This window comes from Penicillium cataractarum, assembly GCF_028827025.1.
Source record: "Penicillium cataractarum strain IBT 29864 chromosome Unknown utg000007l, whole genome shotgun sequence".
Lineage (NCBI taxonomy): Eukaryota > Fungi > Ascomycota > Eurotiomycetes > Eurotiales > Aspergillaceae > Penicillium > Penicillium cataractarum.
Genome location: NW_026622743.1, coordinates 1,270,965 through 1,292,346, shown reverse-complemented (window position 1 = coordinate 1,292,346; position 21,382 = coordinate 1,270,965). Strand labels below are relative to the sequence as shown.

At 51.0% G+C, this 21,382-nt stretch overlaps 11 protein-coding genes across 11 annotated transcripts; 5 read left to right on the top strand and 6 right to left on the bottom strand.

Moving 5' to 3' along the window:
• Positions 1–383: 383 nt before the first annotated feature.
• Positions 384–1,958, bottom strand: N7496_008114 (putative UBX domain protein; the record flags this gene model as incomplete). Its single annotated transcript, XM_056701033.1, has 2 exons — positions 384–1,755; positions 1,822–1,958. 2 exons carry the CDS (start codon positions 1,956–1,958, stop codon positions 384–386), a joined length of 1,509 nt encoding a protein of 502 aa, XP_056553096.1.
• A 366-nt stretch (positions 1,959–2,324) lies between these two features.
• Positions 2,325–3,130, top strand: pup3 (proteasome core particle subunit beta 3; the record flags this gene model as incomplete). Its single annotated transcript, XM_056701032.1, has 5 exons — positions 2,325–2,327; positions 2,404–2,422; positions 2,480–2,729; positions 2,777–2,933; positions 2,987–3,130. The coding sequence occupies 5 exons, from the start codon at positions 2,325–2,327 to the stop codon at positions 3,128–3,130; spliced, it is 573 nt and encodes a 190-aa protein (XP_056553095.1).
• A 318-nt stretch (positions 3,131–3,448) lies between these two features.
• On the bottom strand, positions 3,449–4,896 carry N7496_008112 (epoxide hydrolase; the record flags this gene model as incomplete). The annotated part of the gene is made up of 4 exons (XM_056701031.1): positions 3,449–4,197; positions 4,255–4,327; positions 4,377–4,501; positions 4,575–4,896. 4 exons carry the CDS (start codon positions 4,894–4,896, stop codon positions 3,449–3,451), a joined length of 1,269 nt encoding a protein of 422 aa, XP_056553094.1.
• Positions 4,897–5,822: 926 nt separating this feature from the next.
• On the bottom strand, positions 5,823–6,533 carry N7496_008111 (uncharacterized protein; the record flags this gene model as incomplete). Its single annotated transcript, XM_056701030.1, has 1 exon — positions 5,823–6,533. One exon carries the CDS (start codon positions 6,531–6,533, stop codon positions 5,823–5,825), a length of 711 nt encoding a protein of 236 aa, XP_056553093.1.
• Positions 6,534–7,020: 487 nt separating this feature from the next.
• N7496_008110 (nicotinate-nicotinamide nucleotide adenylyltransferase) lies at positions 7,021–7,893 on the top strand (the record flags this gene model as incomplete). The annotated part of the gene is made up of 1 exon (XM_056701029.1): positions 7,021–7,893. One exon carries the CDS (start codon positions 7,021–7,023, stop codon positions 7,891–7,893), a length of 873 nt encoding a protein of 290 aa, XP_056553092.1.
• Positions 7,894–8,145: 252 nt separating this feature from the next.
• Positions 8,146–8,637, bottom strand: N7496_008109 (uncharacterized protein; the record flags this gene model as incomplete). Its single annotated transcript, XM_056701028.1, has 2 exons — positions 8,146–8,483; positions 8,571–8,637. 2 exons carry the CDS (start codon positions 8,635–8,637, stop codon positions 8,146–8,148), a joined length of 405 nt encoding a protein of 134 aa, XP_056553091.1.
• A 503-nt stretch (positions 8,638–9,140) lies between these two features.
• Positions 9,141–10,341, top strand: N7496_008108 (J domain-containing protein; the record flags this gene model as incomplete). Its single annotated transcript, XM_056701027.1, has 3 exons — positions 9,141–9,411; positions 9,475–9,744; positions 9,803–10,341. 3 exons carry the CDS (start codon positions 9,141–9,143, stop codon positions 10,339–10,341), a joined length of 1,080 nt encoding a protein of 359 aa, XP_056553090.1.
• A 701-nt stretch (positions 10,342–11,042) lies between these two features.
• Positions 11,043–14,554, top strand: N7496_008107 (ubiquitin-ubiquitin ligase UFD2; the record flags this gene model as incomplete). Its single annotated transcript, XM_056701026.1, has 6 exons — positions 11,043–11,072; positions 11,157–11,812; positions 11,873–12,089; positions 12,145–14,203; positions 14,257–14,406; positions 14,460–14,554. 6 exons carry the CDS (start codon positions 11,043–11,045, stop codon positions 14,552–14,554), a joined length of 3,207 nt encoding a protein of 1,068 aa, XP_056553089.1.
• Positions 14,555–14,804: 250 nt separating this feature from the next.
• Positions 14,805–15,959, top strand: N7496_008106 (3-oxo-5-alpha-steroid 4-dehydrogenase family protein; the record flags this gene model as incomplete). The annotated part of the gene is made up of 2 exons (XM_056701025.1): positions 14,805–14,918; positions 14,988–15,959. 2 exons carry the CDS (start codon positions 14,805–14,807, stop codon positions 15,957–15,959), a joined length of 1,086 nt encoding a protein of 361 aa, XP_056553088.1.
• Positions 15,960–16,228: 269 nt separating this feature from the next.
• Positions 16,229–16,990, bottom strand: N7496_008105 (uncharacterized protein; the record flags this gene model as incomplete). Its single annotated transcript, XM_056701024.1, has 5 exons — positions 16,229–16,397; positions 16,503–16,540; positions 16,591–16,596; positions 16,647–16,897; positions 16,960–16,990. The coding sequence occupies 5 exons, from the start codon at positions 16,988–16,990 to the stop codon at positions 16,229–16,231; spliced, it is 495 nt and encodes a 164-aa protein (XP_056553087.1).
• Positions 16,991–18,648: 1,658 nt separating this feature from the next.
• On the bottom strand, positions 18,649–21,140 carry N7496_008104 (5-methyltetrahydropteroyltriglutamate--homocysteine S-methyltransferase; the record flags this gene model as incomplete). Its single annotated transcript, XM_056701023.1, has 4 exons — positions 18,649–18,837; positions 18,895–20,813; positions 20,876–21,063; positions 21,130–21,140. The coding sequence occupies 4 exons, from the start codon at positions 21,138–21,140 to the stop codon at positions 18,649–18,651; spliced, it is 2,307 nt and encodes a 768-aa protein (XP_056553086.1).
• Positions 21,141–21,382: the final 242 nt, after the last annotated feature.

The window sequence follows — 21,382 nt, the reverse complement described above, 5'->3', positions numbered from 1 at the left end:
GTAAAGAATGGGATGATTTGGTGTAGATGGAAGATTCTGCCAACTTGCGGTGCCTTTGCTGCTATTTCCAGAGTGGCTCCTCTGTCGATCTAGCGATTCAACTTGCGGTAGGCTATGGTGGACCGACGGCCAAGTGAAGAAGGGACAAATAGTTCATACTTGTGTTTTTGGGATATCTAATCTTACAATGCTGAGCTCGCAGATTGGAATTGTCAGTATTCAGTCCAAGCATTCTGGGCGGTCATGAAATCCAGGTTCAAATAAGATCTATCGAGATATCTGATATAGAGTTCTAACATGAAGCGCTTAGATTCCAAAGCCATAGTCATCATCCACCCAGGTTTCTCATCATTCATATGCCAATAAGCGTCGTTGATCTTGAATCATTTCTTCCCCGGCAGCTTGAGCCACTTGGGCATCGCACCAGGCTTTCGTGTTCCGCCAGGCTTGCCACCATCGTGAGCACCGCTTGGTTCTGCCTTTGCCGACGTAGAAGCAGATGGTTCTTCCACGGGCTCGGGAGGCTGTTCGACCTTGAGTTCTTGAGCTTGGCTGCGTAGCTCTGGACGAAGAAGGTTCGTTCGGCGCTTACCAGCCGCAGATATATCAGTCCATGAGAAGTTGACAAGAACTCGACCAGCCAGGCCAAGGTCCTTGATTAACAGTGTCTGATCCGAGTCGGGGATTGTATTTGCATGCGCCGATCGAACAGCAGTTGGGCTAGAGAACACATTCAGAGTGAACTTCTCTACCGCGAATGGAGGAGCAAGACAGCTGCGAACGAATCCGTAAAGTGTCAACCCAGAGTCTTGAGGTCCAAACTTGGCTACCACCTGACTCTGATCCGGGAAGCGGACTTTCACGTCTACTTCGCGAACCTCTGAGCGACGCGCTTCCTCTGCGGCTGCTTTCGCGGCAATTTCCGCATCTGTGAGGAGGCGTTTATTGCGCGAGGCTTCGTTGAGGAGCCGCTGATGAGCTTTCGCGTGCTCAACAGAGGGGATATAATCTTCTTCATTATGAGATATCTGTGCGGAGGATGGTGTATCGTTAGTCGGGGGAGAGAAGACCGTGACGGCACGGCCAGCTGTTAACGTTGCAGGTTGATCAGAGACGGAGCTTGGGAGCTCTTGCCCAGAAGCACCTGTAACGGAAGGTTCATCGACGACCGCTAGCGTAGCTGCTTGATCCTGGGGCTCGGCAAGAGTCCCCTTTGCAGGAGGAGTGGCGGATGTCTGATCTGGCCTAGCAGCTGGCATCTCGTCCTCGGGTGACTTGAAGTATTCAGCAATCTTCGTCATTGCTTCTTCGAGCGGCTCCTCTGTCCGCCGAAAACTGAGTCGGATAAGCACGTTGCCACTATTGAAACCCAGTTGGGCAAGGGATTTCTGTAGGTCCGTGAAGCTTGATAGCTCGCGCCCCAAGATCTGAAGCACCGGGATCTCGTAGAACAACCGCCCAGCACCAGAGTCCCCAGTTATAGAGGGAACACCGCGCGCAGTGAGATTCCTAGCCGGCCCACTTCCTGCTACCCCAGCCTCAAACTTGCGCAATACAAGCCACAATGTTGTCGTACTCGGGAACTTGTCCATTATACGCCCATTTGGAGCCCCACGGGCCTCCGCCTCAGGAAGTTGTAAGGCAACGGTGACAATAGAAGGGGATCGGGATAGCTGCACAAGCTCGAGCTTTGCTCCTGAGCTGAGGCCGGAAAGACGGAAGGAAAGAGAGAGGTCTAGTTGCTTGCGGTTGTGCCTGTGGCAGTATAGCGTCAGTTTAATTACTTTCTCAGCGGGGCAGCAGGTGCTCATAGTAACATACTTAAGGCCATACTGACTAGCGCTATAACCGAGCTTTGAACATGCTTCTTGTAGAATGTCCGTCAAGTATTTTCCTGGTGTTGTCTTGACTGTTGCCCGCCGGGCTGTCGCGTCGATCACCACGACGTGGGCGCTCATGGCTGTGGTGTTTATATGAACTCTCGGCGGGATGGAAAGACGTAGGAAAGAGGAATTTGTCGTTTCAGAAAGAAATGGAAGGAGTTTGTATGATGACAAAAGCTTGAACCGACCAGAAAATCAAAGCGTGGGGTAAGAGAGCGGAAGAAAGCAGTCGAAGGTCGAGGCCGAACCAAATAGGCAGCGGTGCGGCGTCATCCGAGCTCTGGCGGCTCGCGTTCCTTCACAGCTCCCCGTCATCTCCTCATCTCCCCCCATCATCAACCCCCGTCCTCCCTCCGCAACCCCCTTCGTTCAGCCAGTTTTTCTTTGCTGAAGCTTCAGAATACTTCTTGCCAACTGGATTGATTTGGAAGAACCGCAATAATGGTAAGGGAACTGTGTCCCTTGACCCCGTCATTCATTGTCGCCGGACCTGAAGCTAACCATCTCCTGCCATCACTAGGGCTCCCCCTTCGACATCAGTATGATGAACCCTGACTTTTAACCTCCAATCGATCGATATACTAATATATACGCAGATGGCGGTGCCTGTGTCGCCATGGTGGGCAAGGACTGCGTCGCCATCGCCTGCGACCTCCGATTGGGCATGCAAGCCCTGACCATCTCCAACAATTTCCCCAAGATCTTCAACTACGCTCCCTCCACCTATCTCGGCTTGACAGGCCTTGCAACCGATGTCAACACCGTCTCGGACCTCTTCCGCTACAAGGTTAACATGTACCGCCTGCGCGAGGAGCGCCATATCTCCCCCAGACCCTGGCCAACCTGGTCAGCTCATCGTTGTACGAGAAGCGCTTCGGTCCGTTCTTCGTCAGTCCCGTCCTGGCAGGTATCAACCAAACAACTGGAAAGCCCTTCATTTGCGGGTTTGACAGTATCGGTTGTATCGATTTCGCCAAGGACTTCATTGTCAGCGGAACGGCGAGCGACCAGCTCTTCGGTACCTGCGAGGGTCTGTGGGAGCCCGATCTTGTAAGTCTTGTCCCCTCGAATGCATGTTTATCAGGCTAATTCATGGCATTTAGGGCCCCGAGGACCTCTTCGAGACCATCTCCCAAGCACTACTGAGTGCCGTCGACCGAGACGCCCTCTCCGGTTGGGGCGCCCAGGTGTATATCATAGAGAAGGACAAGGTTACCCAGCGACTACTGAAGGGACGTCAAGATTAAAGAGGGGGATGGACAGAAGGGGTTCAAATCGGTCATTATTGGGCATTTTGTTGGTCTGAGGGCAAACTCCGGCGTCTGTGGTCTCCACGTGATGATGATGTTCCATCGACGGTCAGCTATGGGCAAAATGCCACAGCAGTGACGAGAGGGCAGACGACATTTCGATCGAGAAAGTACTGAGCCCTCGACTATATGTTTTCTCTTACTTCTATCATGATAATACAAGCACCACCATCACGTCACAATTTTGACTCTGACCTATGAAGATTGCCCAACTAAAGACACCTACGATACTAATCGTTCTGATCTAACGCCAAATCAATAGCCATCTTTCTCCTGAACAGCTTCGTAAGCGGCTCCATCCCTCCCAAAGAACTCTTTAAGATCTCCTGCAAGCAATTCAGGCACCTCCCACGCCGCAAAATGGCCACCGCGGTCAAATTCCTTTTCTTTGACCACATTTCCAATGGCATGGTACCAAGCCATGGGCCACATCAGGATTTCCTCCTTGAACTGCGCCACGGCAAATCGTACATTGGGCGGTGCATGAGCAGCCAAGACTTGTTCAAGGGTAATCCAGTTATTCACTTGATCATCCTGCCGCCCAGTAGAGCTCGTACTCTCAGGCTTCTTCGCAGAAGCCTCATAGTAAATCCTGATCGAAGCTGCCGGTCCCGCGCGTGAGAAGTAGTAGATACTCACCCAGGTCAAAATCTCTTCGTCAGTCCATTGATAATTGTCGGACCAAATATGAAGTTTGTCGTAGATCCAGGCTAATAGTGCGACCGGACTATCCTGTAATCCATATCCCAAAGTCTCGGGTCGACTCTCCTGCTGCTTCATGTAGGCATTACCACGAGTGAGGTAGTCCATTGTGCGAGCGATGTATGCTCTGTCCTTGGTCGAGAATGGAACACTGGCGAGAGATTGGAGGAAGCGGAGGGGGCTTCGCCATGGGTATGGTGGAATGACTGGGATGAAGTTCAAGTGTATGGCTTGAATGTGTTTGGCGTATAGTTGTGCCATGGCGCGGGCAATCATGCTGCCCCAATCGCCTCCTTGGATGACTGGATGCCCTTTTAGTTTCATTCTTTAACTAATGGCTAGGTTGGATGTCTTCTTACCATATTCATCGTACTTAAGTGCGATCATCACCTTATGAAGGGTTTCTGCATACTGGGCTAGGCCGAATCCTTTCTGAAGGTAGAGTTAGTACCCGTGGATCTTCCGAATATCTGCGTCATACCTTCGATACACCTTGTGAGAAGCCAAAGTTAGGCAATGAGGGTACAACAACATCGAATGCAGGTCCTTCGTCTTCTTTCATGAGTAGAGGGATCAACTTGGTCGCTTCAAGGAAGCTACCGGGCCCTACGAGACAGGATTTCGTTAAGCGCATTTAATCAAGAGATGAAACCATGGTGATATCAATGAAGAAACCTACATCCATGAATAAAAAGCAGCGGAATAGCATTTGAATTCTGGCTCCGATGATGAATGACGTGGATATCAAGTTCCCCAAACCCGTCAACCGAGATAGGCACCGTATACTGCTGGAGCTGCTCATTCAATTTTCTCTCCTGGGCTCGCCAGTCAAACTTCTCACGCCAGATGGTAACTAGTCGCTTCATCTCCGCAGGTGGAACACCCATGCCCCAGCCAGCAGTATCGAATTCATCAGAGAAAGTAGCTTGCTCGAGCTTCTTGTGGAGCTGGTCGATTTGAGAGTCCGGGACTGCGATAGTGAATGGAGATATGGTAGTCATTTGGAAAATTTTTGAATTCACTCTCTGAGTACTTGAATTGTATTGTGAAAGGAAGTTGTCCAGAAGCTTTGAGTGGTGAAGAGCTCCACAGTAGAGAGGGGACCTTAGTGACCCTAATTCGGGATTGGCGGCCGATCAACCTCGGTATCACGATGCCAAAAGAGCTAACAGCGTGGGGCCCCTCGGAGCTGCTGAGAAATATAGCTGGGCAGGACATGATGGCAGTTCAGAGCTCTGAATGTATGGGCATTAAAAATAGCCCAGGCCCGGGTATATGCTTTAACTTTTCCTCTTTTGAATCCTCTTTCCAAAAATTCGCTTCTTCCATCTTACTTGACGGATCGGTATTGCTACCTGGTTTTTCATTCAATCTTTGGTTATACAGAAATTTATACGACTTTGAACCAGACAACCCTTAATAATCACAATAACAGGATGTTTGCTCGGAACCTTGTTCATATTCCTAAGTAACCTAAGGTTGGGACTACTCGTAGGTAGTGTCCACAAAACAGGACCGTCTTGGGTCTTTGGCCACTCACTGCATGCGAGTAATTGCCTTCTGTCTGTTCCGTCATACCAGCAAGGGTCATGATTCCATGGGAATTCAATGCCAGCTTACTCGTTCCAGATGGCTCTCTCAAGACGCCGGGCACCTTCCACCTCCACTAGATGAATAAACTTCGAGGCCAACTCAAAACGCGAGATCCCATCCCTTCCTGCGCGAAATATCTGTGCGTTCTGGCTGGTCTTCAAGTACTGGTCTCGGAAAGCCTTCCATATTGGTGAGTTTCTTTCCAGGCGAGGCATGAATGGTTCGGTCCACCAAAACGCGTTGACAGCTTGATGAACACCCTTGATGTCCATGGAAATATCCTGGCACAGATCAAAGTCCAGAACCCACATGCAATGATCGCCGAGGACATTTGTCATTCTTTGAAATCTTTGCACTCGGCAGGTGCGAGAACGAATTCAATGTCGCGGCCATCAACTTCGCCGATCCAGTGCATGGCTGCCAGTGTCTCACCCATGATAGCAGCGTACCCCTTTATATCCGCCATTGAAATACCAATATCCGTCATCTGGTCATGGTGAAGCGGGAAGTTTTTCAGCTTGAACCTGTACTTGTGCAGAGTCACTTGGGGCTTTTGGGATCGACGGCGGCCGAGATACGGGCGAATGAGGCAGTCCTTGTCCTTTTTGTTGGTCGTCATGTGAAACTCGGTGATCTCGGGTGGGCAATAGTTCTTCATGAGAAGATATTTGGTGGCATCTGCAAAGGGAAAGATTCTCTCCGACCTGATCAAGTTGCACGGGATGAATCCATCAGGGAACATTTTGATGTTTGCTTTCCACCACTCCTCGTCGGTGGCTTTGATGTAGTGGTGACATTCAGAGATTTGGACCTGTGGAAGCTTTTCATCCTCAAAATTGAGGGACTTCATCTTTCTCAGAATGTGAAGAGTTCTGATAATCAGCTTGTGCATTCTGAAGTCATTCTCAAGGGATCCCTCTCGTCCACGATGTCCTTGCTTGAAGGCAGGTTCCCCTCCGCGAGGAGCCCAGACTGTGCCAGAGGAACCGGCACCAATAGGCTCTACCCCATTGAGGTACTCAGTTTCGGGGTTCGGCTCATTCATGTTCTTGGCTGAGCTATCGCGTAGTGGTGAAGTTGGATGGATGGATAGTTGGCAGCTGAAAGAGAGCAAGTCATAGGAGACAGGAAATTCTAGTGATGAGATAGAAGAGGGATATTTAGGCTGTTAGATGTGAGATTCAAAGATAACAATCACGAGCAGAAAGCAAAGTTCTTGCCTGGAGTGTGCTCCTGGTTGACAATACTGGAAGGCTCCGGATGCCGTGACTCTGAGCAAGCAAGAACAGTGATACCTTCCCCAAGCATACCAACCTGCACTAAGGACTTACATCGAGAAAAGACTTTATCAATCTTACCACGTCTTTCAATAAGTTTTGTCTATATGTCTCTTAGGAAGTGCCTGTACTTTGTATCCTATTCTGGTCTCCTATAACTTACCTATACTTCGTTAGCTTTGATAAGCCGATAAGCCCTTCTTTATCTTATCCCCGCCACATTCCCCCCACGCTCTCTGCTTGAACTCGGCAACAATGGCCTCCTTTCGGGCGCTTCGATCTCAGTATGCTTCGCGGCTAAAGCAATTCATTGCCTCAGCTAAAGAATTCGAAGTCCTCGCAACAGTGCCCCCTAGTCATGCCTCATTGCCTAAAACACTATACGTGCTAGACTCGTCGTTCAATCCTCCTACACGCGCCCACCTCCGCATTGCCAGCTCCGCACTCCTAGAACAACTAGAGCCAGGCTCTCGTCTGCTTCTTCTGCTTGCCACTCAGAATGCCGACAAACCATCTAAGCCGGCGCCCTTTGAGGACCGTCTGGCTATGATGGAACTCTTTGCGCATGACATACGGTCTCACCTTGCAGCGATACACTCTTCGACAACAGCCTCTTCAATGGAACATATTCCCACAATTGACATCGCTGTCACCAAGAAACCTTACTTTATCGATAAGGCGGCGGCCATTGAAGCTTCGGATCACTATCCATCCCCCCTGGAGCAAGTTCATCTCGTGGGCTACGATACATTGATCCGTATCTTCAATCCCAAATATTACCCCCCAGAGCACACGCTACAGCGTCTCGGGCCCCTGTTCTCCCAGCATCGGTTGCGGGTGACATTGCGACCTGGCGATGATTGGGGTGACAGGGAAGAGCAGGAGGGGTTCCTTGCCAGTCTCGCTCGTGGGGATCGAGAAGCTGAAGGCGCACCGAGGGAATGGGCACAGAAAATCCAGTTCATTGAGGGCAGGAAGCCTGAAGACCCGCCAGTCAGCTCCACCAGAGCTCGCGAGGCCGCACAGTCCGCTCCTCAAGATCTGGAATGGCTGGTCCCGGATAATGTGCGGCAATTTGTGTTATCTGAAAGGCCATACTCGGAGGAAAGCCCGGGTACTAGGATATGATAGCTCGAAGGATTATACTTTGAACTGTAACATTGAATGCAGTCGTGTATCGCCAATGCGCTGGCTACAATCACCCCGTACTCCTGTAGATGAGTATATAAGCACATCAGTATGTGACACCCCTCGATAACCACGGTAACGCCGACTCCCACAGCTTGATTTGAATCAGACAAGCCAACTTTTGAAAACGTATATCGTACACTTTCCACAGATATGCCAATCATCCACATCATCTATCAATACCAACCTCATTCAGTTCTCAGACTTGGCCTCTTCCTCCTCCCGCTTGCCCAGAGTATAGGCCAGTCCACCGCCAACCATGTTGACCAGACAGAGACCCATCGTCGCGCCGCGCACAATACCTCGAGCGCCGAACTTCTTCATGAATGGATGACGACGGCGACCTGCAAGGAGTAGGTAAAGTCCAGACCAGGCGGCGCTAATACCGGCAGTCTCGGTCTTGAAACCTTGAAGATTGGCGTAGCTGGTGAAAAGCAGGATTGGAGGGAACAGCATCGGGAAGAACTGGAAGGGACGTGCATGTTGCGCAAAGATAAGAGACGCGAGCAGGGTCGGCGGGAATGAGTTTTCTAGAGAGAATGGAATTAGCTTGGTCTCTTTGATTCCTCAGGCGCACTTATCGGCCCATGATTATTCTTGGAATATCGAGTACGTACCACCCCATGCTCTGAAGCGCTGCACCAAAGTTTGCTTGGTTTCTTCAATTGCGGAATCCTTTGCCATGATGATGGGTAGGTGTGCGGACGGGATGAAAGGTTCTCTGACTTGATACCAGGTAGTATCTGCAAGCAAAATAAATCACAGGTCACAATCAGCCGTGGGAGTTCTGTTGCAGAGGTTGGGATTGGAGAATGTGGAGGAGGTGCGGAGGTACCATCGGTGGTATACCAGCCGACGGACACCGCAGGCGCACCGCGAATGGCGTTCCCGCGCTTGGCAAAGACACCTATCTCGACTATACTTTTTCCTCAGTCGACAACCCCCCAGGGCCCCCCGTTCCACCGCTCGTTTCGGCTTTATCTCACTAAAACTCCAAGGCATCGGCTTTCTAGTTGATCGGCCCGTGCTTTTATCTCGGCTTGACTTGTCCCCTGGCCTTCTGGAGAATTGCAATCCCCTTTCTCCGCGGTCCCGCGCCACCAACCCACCCACCTGCGCTCTTGTCCTCGCACCATCCCACAACGTTTGTGATTTAGGTCCTTGCGACCTTTAAATTCCCGATCGCCATGCCGTCTGCTACGGCGTCTGGCTCCGATGCCAAAGGCGGGGCTGCGCGGTCGCGCGAACACAATCAGGGCAACCAAGATCGCACATACACCCCCGAGCAGAAGGCCGCGGTTCTACGAATCCGAAAATGCGGGCCAACCGATTTCTACGAGATTCTTTCGATTCAAAAGACTGCCACGGATAGCGAGATCAAGAAGGCGTACCGGAAATTGAGTCTGTTGACACACCCCGATAAGAACGCATATGATGGTGCAGACGAGGCTTTCAAGAGTAAGCAATCACATGGCACTTTCCCCGTCTTGAGGCCTTGATCCTAACAGGTTACTTTGATAGTGGTTTCGCGTGCCTTCCAGATCCTCTCTGACTCCGATAAGAAGTCCCGGTATGACAAGTTTGGAGGAGACCCCGATAGCAGATTCAACCCCGGACCAAGCGCCTCTAGTGGTGGTTCTCCATTCAGTGGATTCAGTGGTGGTGGTGGATTCCCACGCTCCGCAGGGGGCGGCCAGGGCTTCGATGCTGAGATCTCGCCTGAAGAGATGTTTAACCGGTTCTTCAATGGCGGATTTGGAGGCATGGGTGGTGGTGGTTTCGGCCCATTTGGTACGCTCTATCTTAATCTGCTCGCTTGTATATGCTCACGACTGACTGTCTTTTTCAGCGGGTCCACAATTCGTTTTCAACATGGGAGGTGGCCCCGGTTTCCGCGTACACCAGTTCGGAGGCGGCGTACCGCGCCGCAGACCTCGCGCAGCCGCCAACAACAACGAGTCAGAGCCAGCCGTTGATGGCTGGGGCTTTGTTCGTCAACTACTGCCTCTCATCCTTCTTTTCGTCCTTCCGCTCCTATCTTCCCTTTTCTCTGGCTCTTCTACTCCCGGTCCTGGCTATCGAGTCGATACCCCTCAAAGCCCCTACACCATGGGCCGCACAACACCCAGGCTCAACCTCAATTACTTCGTGAATCCATTGGAAGTCGAAGATTTCGGCGCACGCAAATTCCGTGATTTAGACCGGCGTGTGGAGATGGACTATATGGCGAAGGTTCGATACGACTGCGAGTCTGAGGTACAAATGCAGGAGCGAAAGATTCAAGAAGCACAGGGCTGGTTCTTCCCAGATGTTGAGAAGATGAAGGAGGCGCGAGCGATGGAGCTGAAGAGTTGCCGCCAGTGGAATCAACTCAAAGCCAAATATTGAGCTAGTCCACAAGCCTGTGTAATTGGGAGATCTCGTTCTCGGATCCTACCATTCTGTTCCTCGTTCTCAAGAGCTATAGCACGAAAGATGGCGTCTATTGGGTTTTATTGTCTTTGATTTGTCACTCTGTATAGTGTCTTTGAATTGCATCCAGCCATGATATATACTTTCTGCACGAGAGATTGTTGAAGTCGACTATACTCAAATGGACTTACTAGATCTGAATTCCTTGATTGTACCGTGGGTTCATGTCTGGTCATGTCAATTAGCAAGACAAGGAGTACAAAGTAAAGACTCGTGTGCTTCCTACACTAGCATCTAGGGCTCCTGGGCATCTCTCCTACCCAGCGCCCGCCCGTTTGGGCGGCCGCTTAGTCAACTGGCATCATGGCGGGCCGCCAGCTAAGGCGGGCAAACGAATCTCGGAGATCATGAAGGAATCCCCGGTCTTGTCCAACGCATTCCCCTCTTCCACCGTCTTCACTTGAGAGGAACCGGAGGTCACAATCCTAGATTCGCTGGCTTGTCATTTCCGGTACGCATCGGTGCTGATGAGGTCGTGCAACTCGCGTTGAAAGAACTGTCGCCGACTTCAACACTGTGATCAACAGTGCCGCCTTGCTGTCGGCTCCGCCCCGCTAGACGCAAACCGCTATACATACCCCAGCGGCATCTGGACCTCGACTTGACCAAGCGCAAAGATGTCCGACACACTCTCTGATGCGGAAAAGGTTGGTCGGCCCTTGCTCCTCTCCAGGTAGTCCGCCGTAGCGGCATTTCTGTCTCCGCCGCTGGCTAACACCAACGGCCTTTAGATCCGCAACAAGCGGCTTGCAAAGCTTCAAAACCCAGTCGCATCGGCTGGCCCCTCATCTGGCGAGTCTCCCGGCTCGCCTCCGACCTCCTCCAACCCTTCCCGAGCACAGTCGCCGTCGCTGCCAACCCAGGATGGGGCCTCGAATGACACTTCGGCGTCAGCTACACAGAGCTCGCAGCAGCCAGAAGGAAAGCGGATTAAGATCACACCGACTGCTTCAGCCTCGGTTCCTGAGCGACCGCGCTCTACTGGCCCGTCTTCTTCCCAACCCAATTCACCCGCAAAGCCGTCACCACAAAGCATCGAGGATTTCGAGCATCAGGTTCTGGGAATTCTGTTCAATGTCACTCTGAAGGAGGGCACATTGGAGGCAAAGGATCGCCGGATTGTCCTCTCCGGACTGCGGGATGAGCTGCAAGATGAAGGCAAGGAATTGCGTCTGCACACTGGGATCTTGGACCAAGCGCTCCTGGAAGCCGCGTCCAAAGCGGAGCAGCAACGTCCGCTGGATTACTTGGTTCCTTGCTGGAGCAGGATTCAAGACAGGATGAAGAAACCGGACCCAGACACGAGAAAGTGGGACATCTATGGCGAGGCCAAAAGGCTGTGCATTAGCTACTGCATTTTCGCGATCACGATGCCAGAGATGTTTGGGTATGAGATAACCTTCGATCTTGGGTATTGATCGAAAGATACTGACCATGTGTTGTGCAGAATCGATTCGTCCGAGGAAACTCCATTGGCTCGGCAGTTACTGTTGAGCCCTGACGATAGCTCGAGGAGAGGAATCACTCCCGAATTCCTCAAGGATCTAAGCGGAAAATTCGATGAAGATGACAGTATCAAGCCAGCTTTGATTGCTGCGGTTGAAGAACTGAGCGCCAAATTGTCCTCCAAGGATGCAAATGGGGAATTCCAACCATATTTCACGGTTTGTGATTTTCTCTCTCCAGGCTTTCAAGTCGCAATGTTAATCACAAACACAGGCCTTGAGAAATCTCGTCGATAATAAAGCTATTGCCGCGGCTATTACCGAGTCTTCGATTTTCAATGCTTCAGAAGATCCAGCTCAATTCGAGAAGACGACTCTGCTAGGACCATGGTTCCGGCTCTCTCCTCTTCAGCCCAACGTGACAATGTCTTACTTTTCCAGCCCCAAGACCAGAGACCACGGGTACATCTCGAACTCGCAGAGCTCTCTCCGCATGATGCAAAATATGATTCAGTGGGAACTCGACTACATTACAGGCAAGATTCTCCACGCGTCCACAGACGCCAAGAACCGCTTCCTGGATTGGGTCGCAACCGCCCTGAATATCAATCACAAAAGACGTGCTATGCAAGTTGATCCGGAGCAGGTTGCCTCTGATGGTTTCATGTTCAATCTGACCTCGACCCTGGACAAACTTTGCGTTCCTATCATGAACATTGACTTCCGCAAAATCCACACCTTCCATGGAGAGTATTTCCAACGGAATCCTCGGGTCGACATAAAAGAGGAAACAAAGATCAACGCGGATCAGCATGCCTCAGATGCATTTTATTCCAAGAAATTGGATGGTAACTCTAATTTCAACAGCGAGCTGTTTTTCCTCACGATTGCTTCTCACCAATATGGCAGTGAATCCCTGACATCGAAGCTGGATCAGCTCGAGAAAGATCTGAAGCACATGGAACAAAATATCGAGAGGGTTGAAGGTGAGCGGGAGCGATGGATGTCAAACCCAGCGCAGTTGCGCCTTTTCGAGCAGGCGCTCAAGAAGTACCGTGATAAATTTGATCTGGGACTAGCATTGAAGTACAGTCTCCAAGCTGTGCTCCTTGACGAACAATGGCAGATCCGCTCAATAGAGGTTATTCGGCACATTGCTGTCTGGCTCTTGAGAGTTGCCTCGGGGGTGAATTACCCCCAAGAGAAGATTAAGTTGCCTCTTACGCAGCAGCAACCCGAGGTTTTCCAAAATCTTCCTGAGTATTTCCTGGATGTCATCATCAGCAATTTCAAGTTCGTCAGCTGGGCTATGCCGCACACTATCACAGCTACCCTGGGCGATGAGCTGGTAATGCTGTGTATCACATTCCTTGAGAGCTCAAGCTACGTCAAAAATCCATACCTCAAGGCTGGCCTTGTTTCCATGCTCTATCGGGGCACGCTAGACCGCCCTGGAGGACAGCGCGGTGTCCTTGTCGACCTGCTCAACTCCATGCCGTTTGCCAATGAATACCTTCTTCATGCCGTAATGAAGTTCTATATCGAGGCAGAACACACTGGAGCTCACACTCAGTTCTTTGACAAGTTCAATATTCGATACGAGATTTTCCAGATCATCAAATGTATCTGGCCCAACACGTTGTATCGAAAGAAGCTGTCCAACCAAGCAACGCAGAACCAGGACTTCTTTGTTCAGTTTGTCAACCTCTTGCTGAACGATGTGACATACGTTCTTGACGAGTCGTTTGGTGCTTTCAAAACCATCCGCAGCATCCAAGAACAGCTCAGAAGCGAAGGCGACATGATGGAGCCCAGCACTCGGGAACAACGCGAAGAGCATCTGGCGACAACGCAACGGAGCGCCAGATCCTACATGCAGTTGACTAATGAGACCATGGCCATGCTAAAGCTCTTCACTGCCGCCCTGGCTGACTCGTTCACTATGCCAGAGATTGTCCAGCGGTTAGCTGACATGTTAAACTACAATCTCGACGCTATGGCCGGGCCCAAGAGCTCCGAGCTTAAAGTGGAAGGCAATGTGCAGCTGATGGTAGAGAAGTATGGCTTTGATCCAAAAGTGGTTCTCAGCGAGATCGCAAAGATCTATCTCAACCTGATGAACAAGCAAAATTTTATCACGGCTATTGCTCGCGACGGACGGTCGTACAGACCAGAGCTTTTCAAGCAGGCTGCCGATCTCTTACGACAGCATAGACTGACACCCGAAGAGGACTTGCGACGCTGGGATCGGCTGCGTAAGCAGGTCCAAGAGGCCAAGGAGGCCGATCAGCAAGCGGAGGAGGACCTGGGCGAGATTCCGGAGGATTTCCTGGGTATGTTTACCCCTTCGATTATTACTATCAAGCAAGAACTAATGTCTCTCCAGATCCTCTTATGTACACTCTGATGGAAGACCCCGTGATTTTGCCAAGCTCAAAGATCTCAATTGATCGATCGACAATTCGCTCGCATCTGCTCAGTGATCCTCACGATCCATTCAATCGTGTGCCCCTGAAGATGGAAGATGTTTTGCCTGGTAAGCTCGATTCTCGAAGCCGTATAATCTCGCGCTAACATAGGTCACTTTAGACACGGAGCTAAAGGCTAAGATCGAGGCATTCAAGGCTGAGCGACGGGGCAAGAAGGCATCGGCAACGGAGCAGATGGATATGTCTGCCGACTAAGTTACATAAGAACAGGCGAAATTTCATTCGCTCATCGTGTTTCATTCTTCTCCCCTGACGTACATAGAACTCGCTCAAGGCGATAGATCGTAGCTTAATCATGACCGCTTGCCCGATTTGGCGAGTTACATCATGCTCCCGCGGAACATTTAAACTTTACTTTTAAGCTTTAGCCTCCTCTCCTTTGCGGTTCGTTGTCTCTCACCCTTGTAATCACCCTGTCCGCCTCGTAATTCCAGCATTCCTCACCATGGGCACCGCCCTGTCCACCTCGTGGGCGTCTCTCCCGCCCATCGCCGAGTTCTACCCTCCAACTCCGGCGGCTTACACTACCGTGGTCACGGTCTTCCAATATTTCCCGGTGGTGAGTAAACAAAGGACCCCTTGATACATGGCTTGACCTCGAGAACACGACCTTTAACCAGAGTCGCAGTTTACTATCCTGCAATGGCTTCTCTCGTGGCATCCAGCGGGGAAAACATCCCTCAAAAGCTCCATCTTCAATATCCCAGGCCGAGTCGCCTGGTGCGCGATGGAGATCGTTGGTCCCGTCAACTTGCTCTACAACCTTTCTCAGAGCACTCCATCTTTGACTGAGTTGCCCGCAATCAACCAGCTGGTCGCGGCTCTTTATTGCATCCATTATGCCAACCGCGCCGTGATCTCACCCTTCTTCTCGGCACCGAGCATGTCGCCCATTCACGTCTTCGTGATTGTCAGTGCAATGAGCTTCAACTGGTTTAATTCGTCTGGTCTAGCCGCATGGTTATCCGGGTACGAGATTCCCATCGCTGGGTACCGCATCAGCGGCGCCTCGGCCCTGGTTTCTTCTTCCATGCCCTCTGATTCGCTCTCGCTGGTTCAAATCCTTCCAGTAGTCGGAACTGCCGTATTCATCATCGGCATGGCTGGTAACATCTACTCAGAGACGGCACTCTTCCGTCTCAGGAGGGAAGAAGTAGAGAAGCGCGTCGAAAAGAAATCAGACGACAAAGCCCCTGCTGGCGGTGCCAACAAGTTCCACAAGGTCTATGTGATCCCGCCAGTGCAGGGCGTCTTCCGATCTATCTTGTACCCGCACTACGTCTTTGAGTGGCTGGAGTGGACTGGATTTGCTCTCGCTGGAGTCGCGGTGTTCCCCCTTTCTCTGTCTACCAAGCTCGGCACTGCCACTAGTGCGGTCGTCGCTCCACCGCTTCAGCCTGCGCCGTGGATTGTCCCTGCTGCGTGGGTGGCGGATCGATTTGGAGTTCCTCTCCCTCTGCCAGCTGTGCTGTTTGTTATCAATGCCATTGCTAATATGCTGCCTCATGCCCGGTGGGGCCGGAAATGGTATGTCGAGAAGTTTGGGGACAAGGGTGTCGCTGGAAGAGGTGCTGTGGTGCCTTGGTGCCAATGGATGTGAGGTCGCATGCCTTTTACACTCAGGACCACACATTTCAAGGAGAGATAATACAATAATCAATCATCTTGCTCTCAATTTGCAATTCCGCCCTAGTCATACCTTTATGTAAGCCTATGTGTACGCACGGATCTGCATCTTAAGCTGTGAAGGTAAAAGAGTGGTGCCGACATAAGTCGAAAGCAAAGTTAATGCACCAATAAAGCTTACCCGGGCGAGAAAGTAAAACAAGCCTCCAAAGAGACCTAAAGCAGTGACTCAAGCTTTCTTGCCTACCACCACATAAACCTTGTAACTGAACCAGCAGCCGAAATAAGCAAATCCTTCTCCGCCGCCATTCTCATTTCCATGACTTGATCAACCGAGTCAATCGAATCGAATTTGCGAATTTTTAGCGCAGCAATCATGAAGTTCTGAATTCCTTCGAGGACAGCACTGAGACTGCGAATTAGATCACTGGTTTTAGTCTGAGATATAATGGATCAGAGTAACTTACTTGGGCGTTTACCAAGCGACTTCGCGTTCGTCTGCAAAAGTTCAACCCACCGTTCAGCATTGGCAGGAACGTGGCCATTCGTCGCACCCTTGACAACAAAGTCTGCCACCGAGCAGTCAAGCCATTGTACATATCTACCGGAACCTATTAAAGTTAGTAACGGAATTCTTCGCGGGGTTGGACTGATTGCTTACGGAGAATATCAAATTGCGAAGTGCAGGTTCCCATTCGTCATGGGATAATGCAACCACTAATGCACGGGCATTGACGACATCGTATTGCCCGAGGAACTCGGTTGGAAAGGGCTCTAGCAGATTATGTTGATAGAATGACACATTCGAGGGAATGATGATGTCTTTGAACATTGATTCGGAGAGATCGAAGCCGTCGAGTTGGCAGTCGTCTGGTAGAGTGTTGGCAAGGTCTTGTAGCCATATTCTTCGTGCTCGTTTTGTGATCTCCTGTAAAGAATATTCCCTTGATAGGAGGAAGATGGTAGAGTCTTACCCAATTCCTGTTCCTCATCTGCGATGCGCATACGCTGTTTTTGTACGATTTTCGGGTGCAGCAGGGATTCGATATTAGCTTGCCAAACTGTGTACTGTTTATCCAATCTGAGAAATGAAATATGACATTGTCAGGGAATTATCTTGCAAGATATCGTTAATTTGTAAAATAACCCACTTACCTTTCGCCTTCACGCTTACTACGTATCATAATATACTCGCCCGGAGAATTGGCTTGAGGTCTCGACATGGCTTCTTTTCAATTCAAGAATAAAGATGATTTCAATACTGATTCACTCTAATTGAGCACTGGGTAAACTATATAAGTATTTTACCATGGTGCGGGGCATATTATCCAAGGACTGAGTAGCAGCCTTGCTCAACCAGAACGAATAACTTTTAACCTATTCGAGCATACTACTACATCCACTTACTATCATTAAAGGTATTATATTAGTTTCATTCCTTTAGCGCGGGTTAAATCAGATATCATTCGGATTTATTTCCCGCTACTTCTCAGCCGTTCTCGTGTATGCATAAATAGTGGCACTAGTAGGTAGGTGGATGATAAGCGCCAATTGCTTAAAACTAATTTTCTAAGGCAGAAAGTCCGGCAGAATTCACATAACCTACAGAAGATAAAAGAGAAGACAAAGGACAAGGAAGGGGATAGTCAAATCGGTACTATAGTAATAGCGTCACCCTGGCCTAAAGAAGAAGGCATCAGGGCAAAGTCGATAAACTGACTAATTATGGGTTTTGAGCAACTGGCGTTTATCGTCCGCCCCGAACGACACGTAACACAACCATATAGACCAAAGTACAAGGATCCTCCGGTTGATGCATGGCAAGGAACGGAAAATATGGAAATGATCAACCTTTTTGGTACGTTTTGCCGAGTAATGCCTTGTATGTCTCATCCTTCGCGGCTCCTATGGCTCCTTTCCTATGGAGATAACCAAGTAGTATTGTAGAGAAATGGTGCCAATTATACTAGGAATCAATTAAATCCAGGTAATTCCGTGGGTTAACTGTTGCATTGTATCTCCTCTCCATTAACAAAATCATCCAGCTTTCTAATAAGAGCAGGCTAGCCAGAGAAGGATGGGTAGGTTGACTATCACTGAGAACTATCGGACCTATAAATATGGCAGGCAAGGCATACTTCCTGAAATAGGCGGATAACGACTTACTGGCCATTGTTCACATCCCTGATTAACAAACCTGCAAGCTGGTTTGGATTTTACAAACCATACATCAACCCAACTAATGTTATCCAATCTCTACAAGAAAACACATTATTGCATAGAAAAAGAAGTATATTCACAGCTAATTCTACACACGAAAAAAAGGTTCCTCATTCTCCAAGGTCCAAGCGACAGCAACTGCTTCGCAAGGACGGGAGAACAAAGCAATTGTTGAAATAATTGGCACCTAAATTGGCGGCACCCATGTTGAAATCGTTAGTCATGTTGAAACTCCGTAAACCCGCTTTTTGGTGCCCTCTAATCCACAAAACCGTTGAAACCCGTATGTTGAACTTTTGGTATCATCGTCATAAACTCATCACATAAATAAAACAAACCAAATAAAACCTCCCGTGCTGGAGACGGCCGGGTTGAGAGAGCCGCCTCCGTAGATTAACACATTATAGGAAGTGAGGTAAAAGAAAATGGGAAGCCCTCAGCATTTACTGGGCGAACTTCGCACGGTAGAACTTGGCGGCGGCAACCATAGACTTCAGCTGACCGAAAGCCTCGTTTTCCTTTCGAGTCTTGAGGCCACAGTCCGGGTTAATCCAAAGCTGCTCGGGGCGGAGGAACTGGAGCATCTCCTCGATGCGGTCCTTCATCTCCTGCTCGCTGGGGACACGGGGAGACTAGATGAAGGCATTAGCAAGATTCAGTGCGGAAGACAATCAGCAGAGTAAACTTACGTGGATATCGAAGACACCGGGTCCGATCTGAGCACCGAACTTCTCGTCGATGAAGACCTTGAGGAGCTTGGCATCAGACTTGCTGTTCTCGATGGAGAGGACATCGGTGTCAAGGGCAGCAATGGCGTGGAAGAAGTCCTGGAACTCAGAGTAGCAGAAGTGAGAGTGGATCTGAGTCTCATCGCGGGCAACAGCAGTGGAGAGCTTGAAGGCATCGACGGCCCACTTCACGTAGGCATCGCGCTCAACGCCCTTGCGGAGGGGCAGACCCTCACGGAGGGCGGGCTCGTCGACCTGGATGACGGCAACACCGGCAGCCTCGAGGTCAGCAACCTCGTCACGGAGAGCGAGAGCGAGCTGCTGAGCCTGGACGGACTGGTGAACGTCATCACGGGGGAAGGACCACCGCAGGCAGGTGATGGGACCAGTGAGCATGCCCTTCATGGGCTTGGAGGAGATGGAGACAGCGAACTTGGACTCCTTAACGGTCATAGGAGCGGGACGAGAGATGTCACCGACAACGATGGGAGGGCGGACGCAGCGGGAACCGTAGGACTGGACCCAGGCCATGGTGGTGAAGGCATAGCCGTTGAGGCGCTCACCGAAGTACTGAACCATGTCGTTACGCTCGGGCTCACCGTGGACGAGAACGTCAAGGTCAAGGTCCTCCTGCAACTTGACGACGTCACGGATCTCCTGCTCGATGAACTTCTCGTACTCCTCAGCGGTGATCTCACCCTTGGTGAACTTGTTACGGGTAACACGGATGTTCTGGGTCTGGGGGAAGGAACCGATGGTGGTGGTGGGGAAGAGGGGGAGCTTGATGGTCTTGTTCTGCTCGGCAATACGGGTGGCGAAGGGAGAGTTGCGGTTGTGCATCTCGGGGGTGACGGCAGCCTGGCGAGCCTTGACAGCGGGGTCGTTGGTGCGGGAAGAGGTGGCACGGGAGTGCATGGACTTAGCGTTGGCCTCGAGCTCAGCGCTGACGGAGGCGGGGCCCTGGGTGACGGCCTTGGCAATGACAGCAACCTCAGTCAGCTTCTCAACAGCGAAGCTGAACCAGTCACGGATCTCAGGGTCGAGCTTCTTCTCGGACTCGAGAGTGTGGGGAGTGTGGAGGAGGGAGCTGGAGGTGGCAACGACAACGCGGTCCTGGCCGAGCTTCTGGATGGCGGCCTCGACCTTCTCAATAGCGTTCTTGAAGTTGGTCTTCCAGATGTTACGACCGTCGACAACACCGGCGGACAGGGTCTGCTTGGGGCCAAGGGCAGCAACGACGGCGTCGAGCTGCTCGGGGTTGCGGACAAGGTCGACGTGGATGGCGTGCAGGTTCTGGAGGGAAGAGAGAACATCGATGTTGTGGACAATGTCACCGAAGTAGGTGGTAAGGGTCAGACGGGGAGCCTTGTCACCCAGGTTGCCGAGGACCTCATAGGCGGGCTTGAAGGCAGCCTTGGACTTGGGGGCCAGGTCGAAGACGAGGACGGGCTCATCAATCTGGACATCCTCGGCACCGGCAGCCTTCAGCTGGGCGAGAAGGTCAACGTAGAGGGGCAGGAGGTCGTTCAGCTTGTCAATGGGGTCGACGGACTGGCCACGGTCGGCCTTTCCGAGAGTGAGGAAGGAGACGGGACCCAGAATGACGGGGCGGGTGATGATACCCTGAGCCTTGGCCTCAAGGAAATCGGCGACGGGCTTGGGCTCAGCAGCGAGGGTGAAGACCTGGTTGTCCTGCAGGGTAGGCTTGACGTAGTGGTAGTTGGAGTCGAACCACTTGACCATCTCCAGGGCGGGGACATCAACGCCCTCCTTCTGGAGACCACGACCCATGGCGAAGTACTCGTCGAGGGGGTGGAGCTTGTACTTGGAGTAACGCTCAGGGACAACGCCGAAGAGCTGGATGTGGTCGAGAACCTGGTCTATGTGGGATATTAGAACGGGATCCTTGGTTTCAATTGGCATTGGGAAAGGGGTTGCTTACCGTAGAAGGCAAAGTCGTTGCTGGGGATAGAGTCGACACCAGCCTTCTTGATCAGAGCCCAGTGCTCAGCACGGAGACGCTTGCCCTCAGCGAGGAGCTCATCACGAGTGGACTTGCCACCCCAGTAGGCCTCAGTGGCCTTCTTCAGGTCACGGACCCGACCCATACGGGGGAAACCGAGAACGGCGCTGGAGGAGGAAAAGGTCAGCAAATGAGTCAATAACAATGGGAGTTTGAGAGCAAGGAAAACATACGATTGAACCATTCTGACGGATGTGTGTGAAAATGAAGGGGAAAAGGGGGTTAAGGCGGGATCTCAAGAAAGATGGATGATGCAAAAGAACCCAATTGCCTTTGAAGAGAGAAAAGAAAGAAAGAAGAAGAGAAGGAGGGAAAAGCTGAGAAGAAAAATGGAGGGAGGGGAAGCGGGCCTAAACCCCAACGGGATGGAGGGGCAGAGATGCGTTTAACCTGGTAAGATTACAGTACTGGTGGTACGGTAGTGTT